Source organism: Dipodomys ordii, unplaced genomic scaffold, assembly GCF_000151885.1.
Source record: "Dipodomys ordii isolate 6190 unplaced genomic scaffold, Dord_2.0 Scaffold63, whole genome shotgun sequence".
Lineage (NCBI taxonomy): Eukaryota > Metazoa > Chordata > Mammalia > Rodentia > Heteromyidae > Dipodomys > Dipodomys ordii.
In genome coordinates this window covers 1,646,585-1,658,922 of record NW_012267279.1, presented here as the reverse complement: position 1 = coordinate 1,658,922, position 12,338 = coordinate 1,646,585, and the positions used below count along the sequence as shown (strand labels likewise).

Here is a 12,338-nt window from a genome sequence, read left to right as displayed (position 1 = left end):
AGCCTCATGACCAGCAAAAATCCCCAAAACTATAATCTAAGATATGAATACATATTAACTAATAGATACTCATAACTATTAGTTACTAATTCTTTGAGAGCAATGTACTCTATCACACAGTCTTACTCATTTAGCATAGTATTTTGTTAGTATTAGATAATCAGTTCCATTTCAATTTAGGTCGACCAGGTTCCTGTCTAAGATGAAATGTCATCAATTGTTTTACATATGAAGAATAAGTAAAAGAAGTTACTCACAGCATTGAGTTCCCCAGTTTTGGGGCCCCATGGTGCATTTGACTCCAGTAAAACATCACATTCTAGACCCTTTTCATCATAGATGCCAACTGCAGGATCACTTGAAAAAGAAACATTTTTATGGAGAGGTATTCAATTTCTTAAATACTTAAGTCAGAGTATCTTTCTACTGCAAATATTTCATAACATCATCTTAGGGCTGAGGCTCTAAGTCTGATCTGCAGCATCTCTCTCTCTTCTCTCCTCTCCCTCTCTCTCTCTCTCTCACACATACACAAATACAGTTCTTAAGAATAAGATTGCCACTTCAATATTTACATTTCTGAATTTGTCTAGCAAAAGACATCCCACATGGGGTATGCCACTTTCTACAAGCAGCATGCCTGTCAGGTAGTAGGTGGTAGAACAGGCTGTTGAGAATATGCTCCAGCCCTCAATTTCATAGCCTTATCATCACTTTTTCTAATGTGTCAACCAAGCTTTTTTCTTTTTTTTTTTTTCCAGGGCATTCAAGGCCTGAGCACTATCCCTGAGCTTCTTTTGCTTGAGGCTAGTACTCTACTATTAAGCCACAGTGCCACTTCCAGCCTTTTCTGTTAATGTGGTACATAGAATCAAATCTAGGGATTCATGCATGCTAGCCACGCACTCTACCACGAAGCCACATTCCCAGCCTTTATGTCTCTTATATTTTTTCCAGGTAAGAAGTCTATCATTTGAGTCCTTCCAAGATTTTTATGTTTTAACTGTCAAACAAATATCTGTTTGCTTTTACTGTAAACTAACATAATTTATAATGAAATTTATCTGAGGATGACATGACTGATTGGAAAGCACTAGGGAGATAGCATTCTGAAATAGAAACCTCTCAATAAACCTTCAAAATGGTGTGGGTCATTTTTTTTCCTCACCTAACCGCATCTTTAAAAAAGGGCACAACAATAACATCTTTGTGTTCGTATAGATCATCCAGGATTTTACTAGTTGGACAAGACATCAAATCCCCACCTTCAGCTTGATCACGAAGAACAATCGTGTGGTCCCTCACTTTACAGCCCTGCCACATAAGAGACAGTAAATTGAAAGTTGGTTCATTATAGAAAGTCTTTTATTTATTTTATTTCTTTATTTCTGATGGTGGGGCTTGAACTTAGGGCTTGGGCACTGCGCTGATCTTTTTCCCTCAAGGCTAGCACTCTACCACTTGACTACTTCTGGCTTTTTTTTTGTAGTTAATTGGGAATAAGAGTCTCATAGACTTTCTTGCCTAGACTATTGCCATCCTCAGATTTAGCAGCCTCCTGAGTACCTAGAATTAAAGGCATCAGTGCCCAGCTAGAAATACTCTTTCAAAGATGTCTGTGAGCTGAGCACAGGAGTGGGGGATGGGGGGGGTGTAACACCTATTATCCTAGCTACTAAGGAGGCTGAGATTTGAGGACAGAAGTTCAAATCCAGCCTGGGCAGTAAAGTCCATGAGTTTTTTTTTTTTTTTGGGGGGGGGTCCGGTCATGGGCCTGAACTCTGGGCCTGGGCGCTGTGCTCAAGGCTAGCACTCTACCACTTGAGCCACAGCGCCACTTCCAGCTTTTTTTTTCTGCTTATGTGGTGTTGAGGAATTGAACTCAGGAACTCATGCATGCGAGGCAAGCGCTCTACCACTGAGCCACCTTCCCAGCCTCCATAAAGTCCATGAGATTTATCTCCAATTAACCACTAAAAAGCTGCAAGTAGAATTATAGCACAAATGGTAGAGTGTTAGCGTTGAGTAACAAAAGCTCAGGGACAAGCCAAGCTCTGGGACAAGCTCCAGGACCAGCACACCCCCAACTCAAAAAAAAATTGCCGAGCCTGGCGCTGGTGGCTCATGCCTGTAATCGTAGCCACTCAGGAGGCTGAGATCTGAGGATCGCGGTTCAAAGCCAGCCCGGGCAGGAAACTCCATGAGACTCTTATTTCCAATGAACCACTAGAACACCGGAAGTGGTGTTGTGGCTCAAATGGTAGAGCGCTCGCCTTGAGCTGAAGAGCTGAGGGACAGCACCAAAGCCCAGAGTTCAAGCCCCACGACACACACACACACACACACACACACACACACACACAAATTGCCAACTTTTAGGGTCAATCGTCTACTCAATAAAACAAAAAAAAAACTATATTAGATAGACAACACTGATCATTTCTGTATCTTTCTGCTGTACCGTACCACTTGAGCCACAGCTCCACTTCTGGCTTTTTGGTGGTTAACAGAAGATGAGAATCTTGTGAACTTTCCTGCTCCGGCTGGCTTCAAACTGCAATCCTCGATGTCATCCTGAGTAGCTAGGATTACAGGCATAAACCCCCAGTACCTAGCTGAAAATTATATATTTCTTTTAACAAATATAAAACCAGGTAGCAGTTGGGTACAGGTGGCTCACAGCTGTAATTCTGAGTAAGAGGCTGAGATCTAAGGACTGAGGTTCAAAGCCAGCTGGGTCAGACAAACTGAGAGACTCTTACCTCCAGTTAACCAGCAAAGCTAAACCAATTAAAAAAGTACCACAACAAAAACAGGAAACAATAGGAGTGGGAGGATTGGGGGAGAGGAGTTAAGCTCTCTTTCCATACCAAAGTTCATTTTTAATGTTAAAGTATAAGATCAGTGGAGTTGGGGCCCTGGTGGCTTACTCCTATAATTCTAGCTATTCAGACGGTTGGGATCTGAGGATCCAATTTGAAGCCAATCAGACTTATCTCCAATGATCCACCAGGAAACTGGACATGGTGTTGTGGCCTAAGCCCTGAGTTCAAGCCCCATGCCTGGAAAAAAAAAAAGAACAAAAAAAGAGCAGGGTACATAGGAGAGGCTATCTGAATCTGTCCTCTCCTTTAAAATAGTAAATGTACAAATTCTTTTTTTTTTTTTTTGTCGGTCGTGGGGCTTGAACTCTGGGCCTGGGCCCTGTCCTTTAGCTCTTCAGCTCAAGGCGAGCACTCTACCACTTGAGCTACAGCGCCACTTCCGGCTGGTGGTTTATTGGAGATAGGAGTCTCACGGTCTCTCCTGCCTGGGCTGGCTTTGAACCATGATCCTCAGATCTCAGCCTCCTGAGTAGCTAGGATTAGAGGCGTGAGCCACCAGCGCCCGGCTTAAATGTACAAATTCTTATGAATTAGTAGAGGTGGAAAGAAAGGCATATCTGGTAAAAAGCAATTCTGAGGATTACTTGGGTTTTTGGTAGACCTTACTCATCTTAAAATCATTGTCTAAGGATTAGGAGTTGTTATACTGATGAGACCACATGCACTTGTCTAGTACAAAGGCTACAGATAAGAACGGTCATTTTGAGTCTTTTATTCATTTCCTACATGGGGAACAGATATTATTAATCTCATCCTTTCCTACTTTAACCCAGTTATAATAAAATTCATCCTTGCTAAAACTTAAAAATAAGTAATTTTATTTTTATTTTACTTTTCTTCTTTATTTTTCAAATTATATTTGACTACTTTTTTGTTGTTGTTGGTCATGGGGCTTGAACTCTGGGCCTGGTCACTGTCTGAGCTCTTCAGCTCAAGGTGAGAGCTCTACAACTTAAGCCATAGCACTGCTTCCGACTTTCTGGTGGTTTATTGGAGAAAAGAGTCTCACGGACTTTCCTGCCCAGGCTGGCTTTGAACTGTGATCCTCAGATCTCAGCCTCCTGAGTAGCTAGGATTACAGGTGTAAGCCACCAGCACCTGGCTTGTCTCCTTTTTTTTGTGTGTGTGTGTGTGGGGAGGGGGATACATAAAAGAGATTAAAACATAGATTAGGGGCTGGGAAGGTGGCTCAGAGGTAGAGCGCTTGCCTTGCATGCCTGAGGCCCTAGGTTCAATTCCTCAGCACCACATAAACAAAAAGAAAAAAGCCAGAAGTGGTGCTGTGGCGTAAGTGGTAGAGCGCTAGCCTTGAGCTGAAGAGCTGAGGGACAGACAGTGCCCAGGCCCAGAGTTCAGGCCCCACGACCAGACACCCCCCCAAAAAATAAATAAAACATAGATTATCAGGTACATCTGGCCAAATTAAGAAATAGAACATATAGAAGGGTGCTGCTGGCTTATGCCTGTAATCTTAGCTATACTCAGGAGGCTGAGGTCTAGAGATAACAGTTCAAGATGATCTGGACAGAAGAGTTTTGAGACTCTTATCTCCAGAATAATTCACAAAAAGCAGGGCTAGAGGAATGGCTCAACTGGTAGAGTGCCAGCAAGAGCAAGTGAAAGGCCTTGAGTTCCAGTGCCCATAATTGGTGGTAGTGGGGACCGAAAGTTCAAACACTAGTACTGGAAGAAAAAAAAAAAGCTGAACAGGTTGGGAATGTGGCTTAGTGGTAGAGCACTTGCCTAGCATGGATGAAGCTCCAGGTTCAATTCCTCAGTACCACATAAACAGGAAAAGCCTGAAGTGGTGCTTTGGCTCAAGTGGTAGAGGGCTAGGCTTCAGCAAAAGAAGCTCAGAGACAGTGCTCAGGCCCTGAGTTCAAGCCCCATGACTGGCCAAAAAAAAAAAAAAAAGAAAGAAAGAAAAAGAAAATAAGAGCTGAACCTAAATAATTACCTCCCTTTTCCCAAAAGATAACTCCTATCTTTCTGGTACTTGGTCTTGAACTCAAGGCGTCACGCTCTGGCTTGGTGCTTTACTGCTGAGCCAGACTGTTACCTCAGTTTTTCTGTTGGATAACTGGAAATGGAGTTTTCTGCCCAGGTTAGCTTCATACCATGGTATTTTCCAGGTCTCAACTTCCTGAGTAGCCAGAATTATAGGCATGAGCAATAGACACCTGGCTTCTTTATCCTAATTCTATACAAACTACTTCCTTTTCTCATCCTTTTGCCACTTATGGATGTATCCTTAAAAACTATAGTTGTTTGGGCTGGGAAGGTGGCTCAGTGGTAGAATGCTTGCCTTGCATGCGTGAGGCCCTGGGTTCGATTCCTTAGCACCACATAAGCAGAAAAAGCTGGAAGCGGTGCGTGGCTCAAGTGGTAGAGCACTAGCCTTGAGCTGAAGAGCAGAGGGACAGCGCCCAGGCCCAGAGTTCAGGCCCCATGACTGGCAAAAAAAAAACAAAAAACAAAAAAAAAAACCACTATAGTTGTTTTTCCTCACTGGTTTTGTTTGACATCGTGCTCTTATAATGGAGTAATGTTTAGTGCACAAAATCATAAAATTTTCCTTAATATACAGTGTTCCGTTGTATTAATATGTATCATTTGTTTAATTCTTCTGTAGCCAATGGATAGACTATTTTTATTTATTTTTATTTTTTTGGGGTCCAGTTGTGGAGCCTAACTCTGGGCCTGGGCGCTGTCCCTCAGTTCTTTAGCTCAAGGCTAGCGCTCTACCACTTGAGCCACAGCGCCACTTCCGGCTTTTTTCTTTTTGCTTATGTGGTGCTGAGAAATCGAACCCAGGGCCTCAGGCATGCAAGGGAAGCGCTCTACCACTGAGCCACCTTCCCAGCCCCAGAATTGTGGCAATTAACAAATATTGTTACATTCTTTTACATTTCCCTGTTGCTCTTCCCTCTTACCTCCAGCAACATCTGAGAATTATCCTTACTCTACATCCACCCTAAAAGCTAATAAGATATTTTGATTGCAGTCATATTGGTGAATATGGATCTTCTTGTGATTTTTAAATTTCATTTTCCCTAGTTATTAGTCTTTTTTAAAATGTTTATTTGTAGGAACTGGGTCCACATAGGTTGCTTGTGGAGGATTTATTATCTTTATAATACTGAGTCTTAGAACTTTAATTGTAATATTTTATATTGTACTTCTTGCTAGATTCATAGATATTTCTCAACCCATATTCACAAAGTATGCAGCTCATCTTCGGTACTTCATAAATACTTTTTGTATGATGTCAATGATGAGCTTTAGATTCTTTTCATCCATTTATGAAATTTAATTATATAACATTTTCAAACACTTAAGTAATCAAGGAATCTAACTGATAGCAGTACTCACATACTGTATGCAAGGATGTTCATGGAACATTGTAATACATCAACCTAAACGTTCATCGACAGGAGCAATGGTGAAATAATTGTGATATATGTACAACTTGGACTTTTAATCAGCAATTAGATAAAATGGTACAGACAGATAACTTGGAATGTTTTTGTGTGAAAAACACAAATTATAGAACATCAGATTAATATAATCCAGTAAACAACAAAAACACCCTATAGTTTGTGTCTAAAATCTATTTATTAAAGTGTTTGAAAGGAAACTGTTACTTCTAGTTGTATAAGGAGATGGAGATTAGGGAATGATACAGAGGGATTTCAATTTCTCCTATTTGATTTGATTGATTGTGCCAGTCCTGGGGCTTAAACTCAGGGCCTGTACCCTGTTCCTCAGCTTTTTCACTCAAGGCTAGTGCTCTACCATTTGAGCTACTGCTTCACTTCTAGCTTTTTGGTGGTTAATTGGACACAAGAGTCTCATTGGACTTTCCTGCCTGGACTGGCTTTAAACTGGGATTCTCAGATTTCAGCCGTCTAAGAGTTAGGATTATAGATGTGAGCTACCAGGACTGGGTTATTTTATTCTTTGCTTTCTTATGTACTGTTTTAAGTCCTTTTTTTCTGTTTAAAATCTTTTCTACTTGAATACATTACTGTTGTACTTTAAAAACTATTAAAAACTAATTCTAGGTGGCAGTGGCTCATGCTTGTAATCTTAGCTACTCAGGAACCTAAGACTAGGAGAATAGCAGTTTGAAGCCACCCAGGAAGGAAAGTCTGAGAGATATCATTTCTAATTAACCAGCAAAAAACTGGATTAGAAGCATGGCTCAAAGTGTCAGCTATAAGCAAGAAAGCCAAGGCAGAGTGTGAATCCCAGAGTTTAAGTACTGGCACTGTATATGATTTACATTAAAGTTAGGGAGTATTGTAACTAAAACAGAGACATATCCAAAATTTACCTTTGTGAGCTGAGTGGGATCAAATCGAAGAACCTTTTGGTTACAACAGGGATAAAATCCAGTACCAACAGTGCTTGGTGAGCTTGCTGTGGTAGGATAAATCACCATTTCAGAGTGATATTGACAATGTGAATATTCAATGCAGAGGAAAGCCTGGAAAAAACATAACATCAAATGATTATACAACAAGATTATCCATTTCAAAAGTACCATAAAAAAGACTACATATTATATGTCTTGTTTATATAAAATGTACAGAAATAAGTTATGGTATTGAGGCGGACGTAGTAGAAGAAACTGAGCACAAAAACCTTTCTTGGGTGATTGCTATTTTCTAAAATCAGATGATGGTAATTGTTCCCAGCTATGAAAGTTTAACAAAAACCACTGAATTGTAAATTTATAGCAAATGAATTTTATTACATGAATTATACCTCAATAAAAGGCAAAGCACGGAGCAGTGGCTCAAACCTGTAATCCAAACTACTTGGGAGACAGAAATTGGGGAAATGAAGCCAGGCAAAGGTTGCTGTAATCCTAGCCACTCAGGAGGCTGAGAGCTGAGGATCACGGTTCAAAGCCAGCCCAGGCAGGAAAGTCTGTGAGACTCTTATCTCTAATTAACCACCAGAAAACTGGAAGTGGTGCCGTGGCTTAAGTGGTAGAGCACTCGCCTTGAGCTGAAAAGCTCAGGGATTGCGCTCAGGCCGAGTTCAAGCCCCACAACTGACTAAATAAATAAATAAATAAATAGGGGAAATGCAGTTTGAGGTCAACCAAGGCAAAAAGTTTGTGAGATTCTATCTCAACCAATTTCTGAGTATGGTGGCATGAGGCATATACCTGTTATTCCAGCAATGGGGGTGGTGGGGGGGAGAAGCACAAATAGAAGGATCAAAGGCCAGTGTGGGTATAAACTGAGATGCTGTCTCAAGAAAACAAAAACAAATAAGCAAAACAAAAAGGGCTTCTTGAGCGCCTTAAACTGGTAGAGCATCTGCATAGCAAGTGTGAATACACTCTACCACCATGAAGAAAATAAAGAAAAAGGCAAAACAAACTACTAAATTCAGATGAATAAAACATATTGATAGGGCTGGGAAAGTGGCTTCGTGGTAGAGTGCTTGCCTAGCACTCATGAAGCCCTGAGTTCGATTCCTCAGTACCAAATAAATAGAAAAGGCCTGAAGAGGCACTTTGGCCCAAGTGGTAGAGTGCTAGCCTTGAACAAAAGAAACTCAGGGATAGTGCCCAGGACTTGAGTTCAAGCCCTAGGACTGGTTAAGAAAAAACAAAAAACATTTTGATAGGCATCCAATTGTATTTTTATTCTTTTTAATATTGTGGAAAGTTTATTTGCTTTCACTCCTTTTGTCTTCTATCATGACATACTAACAGTAGTTTTTGTTTCTGATCAGAGAAAAGATTTTGGAATAGACAGTCTGATTCTACTATTTTATAAAGAAAAAGATTAAGTCTTGGGCTGGGAAGTTGGCTCAGTGATAAGAGTGCTTGCCTCATATGTATGAGGCCCTGGATTCAATTTCTCAGCATCACATAAGAAGAAAAAGCCAGAAGTGGCGCTGTGGCTCAAGTGGTAGAGCGCTAGCCTTGAGCTGAAGAGCTGAGGGACAGTGCCCAGGCCCAGAGTTCAGCCCCCCCCTTTTTTTGTTGGTCATAAGGCTCGAACTCTGGGCCTGGGCACTGTCCCTCAACTCTTCAGTTCAAGGCTAGCGCTCTACCACTTGAGCCACAGCACCACTTCTGGCTTTTTCTGCTTATGTGGTGCTGAGGAATTGAACCCAGGGCCTCATGCATGCAAAGGCAGCACTCTTCCACTGAGCCACCTTCCCAGCGCCCCCCCCCCACTTTTTTTTCAGTTGAACTCAGGGCCTGGGCACTGTCCCTGAGCCTCTTTGTATTCGAGGCTAATGTCCTACCACTTGAGCCACAGTGCCACTCCCAAGATTAAGTCTTAAAAACAAAATCCAAGTGCAAAATTTTCAGTAGTCTTCCTGTCTCCAGTGTACCACAGAAAAATATTCACAGCTGTTAAGAAACCAGTAACTTCAAAGTTGCAATTTACCATTTTTCCCCCTAAGTTGTCTGTATTTACTAATAAGGATGCAGTATATTTCTGAAAGTATACCACATTCCTATAAAATAAGAAAGCGAAAGGAATAATGGTCAATGTCTTGCAGAGTCTCAAGCTTTATATAACCATTGACTTGTTATATATTCAATCCATCGGGCAGTTGATTTCCCACCATTTCCTAAATTCTAAAGTTCAACTCCTAATCAAAAAAAGCTACCTCTGTGTTTTCCCCTTCTTTTCTGAAAATTCAACAGAGGCATCCAATTTTATAACTAGGAAAATCATCTAAAAATTTTACAGTGAAAGCTATACACTGGTGGTTTATATCTGTAATCTTACTACTTTGGAGGTCAAGATCTGAGAATTCCAGTTTGAAGCCAACTCCTAATTATCTCCCAACTTATCTCCAATTCACAAGCTGAAAGCCAGAAGCAAAAGTGGGACTCATGTGGTAAAGTGCATCTTGAGCAAAAAAGCCAACAGAGCATGAGGCCCTGAATTCAAGCCTAATACCAGCATGCACACACGCACGCACGCGCACACACACACACACACACACACACACACACACACACACACTTTCCATTGAAATATGAAATAAAATTTTGTCTCACTTGATTGTTCAATGATGTTTTAAGATAAATAGCTTCCTTATTAATAGAAACTATGGCTTAACTTTAAGTCACAGAGAATAAAACTTACCATGTCTTAATTATTAAAAAATTACAAAAAATTTAATAGGTTCCAAATATGTATATAAACTCATAAGGAATTTGAAGACAAAAAACAATTAGATTAACAACAATCCTGACGATATCAAGTATCAGTAAGATATAGTTAGAACTCTCTCTTTTTTTGTTTTGTCGATCATGAGGTTTGAACTCAGGGCCTTGGCACTGTCCCTCAGCTCTTTTGTTTAAGCCTAGCACTCTACTACTTTGTGAGCCACAGCTCCACTTCAGGTTTCTTGTGGTTAATTGGAGATAAGAGTCTCATAGACTTTTCTGATTGGACTGGCTTTGAACTGTGATCCTCAGATCTTAGCCCCCTGAGTAGCTAGGATTATATGTGGGAGCCACCAGTGGCTGGCTTGAATTCTCTCATTTAGTTGTATGAACGTAAAGGCTTAGGAACTTTGGAAAACTGCTAGGCATGGTAAATGATAAACTTACATTTAATATTATTAGCTCAGTAATCCTACTTCTATGTAATTATCCCAGGAGAAATTTTAAAATTATATGTAATAATGTTTTGTAGAATGGGAACTTATTTGTACAACTACTTAAAGATAATAATAAAAATGTTAATAAAAATTATATGTAGAAAATTCTAGATTTATTTAATTTTTTATTAGGAATGACTGGACTCTATAAAAAGTTACAGGTCTCTTCAAATCACAAGATTCCTTGTACTTTTATTATTACCAATTTCATTTATTTATAAACATTAAATGAACATGGGAAATAGCTCAGTGGTATAGACAAAAAGGTAACCAATTAACAACCTTATTTGCAAAGGTGCTTCTGAATTGCTGTTGAAATTGTATAGGACAGTGAGAAAATGGCTGGAAATAAAGGCAGTAGGGATTCTGTATTTTATTTTCATTGAAAGATTGATTTGATCATTTAAAATCAGTTTTTTTCTTCTAAAAAGCCATCAAGAATTGTTCAACAATGTGAATAAGAAGTGTAAGAAGCATAGCAAGAGAAATGAAGCAGGATGCGAGCAATGTTTAATAGCTCCACTGCTTTTACTGCTAGTTTCTTTCACAGATGTTAGATACTATCTAAACACAATCCAATGATACTTATAACTAAACAGAACACACAAAGAGACACTATATTTATTTATTTTTTGTGTGCTGGTACTGGGGATTGAATTCAGGGCCTCAAGCTCTCATTTACCTTCTTTTGCTCAAGGCTGATGCTCTATCACTTGAGCCACAGCTCTACCTCTGACTTTTTGGTGATTAATTGGAGATGAGTCTCATGCACTTTCCTGTCCAGGTTGGCTTCAAACCTCAGTTCTGAGATAGCTTCTTCTGAGTAGCTAGGATAACAGGTGTGAGCAACTGATACCCAGCTTGAATCTTACTCTTAATGTTTACAGCATAAAATATTGAAATATAATCTCACCTGACAACATCTTGAGCAGGTTAGCCAGTTGATCGTTCCCCATAAGCGCCAATAGACATCTCTCCAAGATTTTAATTCTTCAAAAAGACTATTCAAATACTCGTGAACATCCCAAGTTTTATCTCTGAGGAAAGAGACTCAAATGTGATATTATTTTACAAGTAAGCATTGTTTCAAACAAATGTTTTTTAACTTTATGGCTTATTTCTAAGAATATTCTTCAGATGACTTTATGGCTTACTTCTAAGAATATTCTTCAGATGATAGATTTGAATGGGCCACTCCAAAGGAAAATGTATTTTATAGACAACAGAAGATAGTATGAAAGACTAAAAAATTATTTTGCTAAGTTAACATATTATTAATTGAGCCTAGTTCAAACAAGCCAATAGTTGGAACTTAAGGTATCTGTTGTTAAGTGGAACATAATTTTAATTACATTCAAGATATGCTGTTAATTACCTGTGATTTGATTTGAACATTTCATGAATATGTTGGTTCCTTACATTCTTTTCAAATAGCATTTTCTAGTGATTAGAAAATGTAATATATAAACATAAAGGCTTAGTAATATATTTTAAAATTAAGTATAACAAAGACTTTCTTTTTTGGGGGGGGGTCGGTCATGGGGCTTGAACTCTGGGCTTGGGCACTGTCCCTCAGCTCAAGGTGAGCACTCTACCGCTTGAGCTACAGCGCCACTTCCGGCTTTTTTCTTTTTGCTTATGTGGTGCTGAGGAATGGAACCCAGGGCCTCAGGCATGCAAGGCAAGCACTCTACCCCTGAGCCACCTTCCCAGCCCAGAGGTAAACCCCTGAGCCACCTTCCCAGCCCAGAGGTAAGAGTCTTGCAAGGACTTTTCTACACGGGCTGGCTTTAAACCACT

The 12,338-nt window shown here is 39.9% G+C and overlaps 1 protein-coding gene across 2 annotated transcripts in view; it reads right to left on the bottom strand.

Moving 5' to 3' along the window:
• The window catches only part of Kiaa1841 (KIAA1841 ortholog), a 59,422-nt gene that overhangs the window by 20,024 nt on the left and 27,060 nt on the right, over positions 1-12,338 (bottom strand). For both annotated transcript variants that reach the window (XR_001175283.1, XM_013022479.1), the window contains exons 11-14: positions 11,452-11,575; positions 7,222-7,374; positions 1,169-1,314; positions 258-357 (exon numbers count right to left, since the gene is read on the bottom strand). Coding sequence is in view for 1 of the 2 variants with exons in the window: in XM_013022479.1 (XP_012877933.1) it covers positions 258-357; positions 1,169-1,314; positions 7,222-7,374; positions 11,452-11,575 (523 nt within the window). In the remaining variant the exon portion in view is untranslated. The remainder of the gene's footprint in view (positions 1-257; positions 358-1,168; positions 1,315-7,221; positions 7,375-11,451; positions 11,576-12,338) is intronic.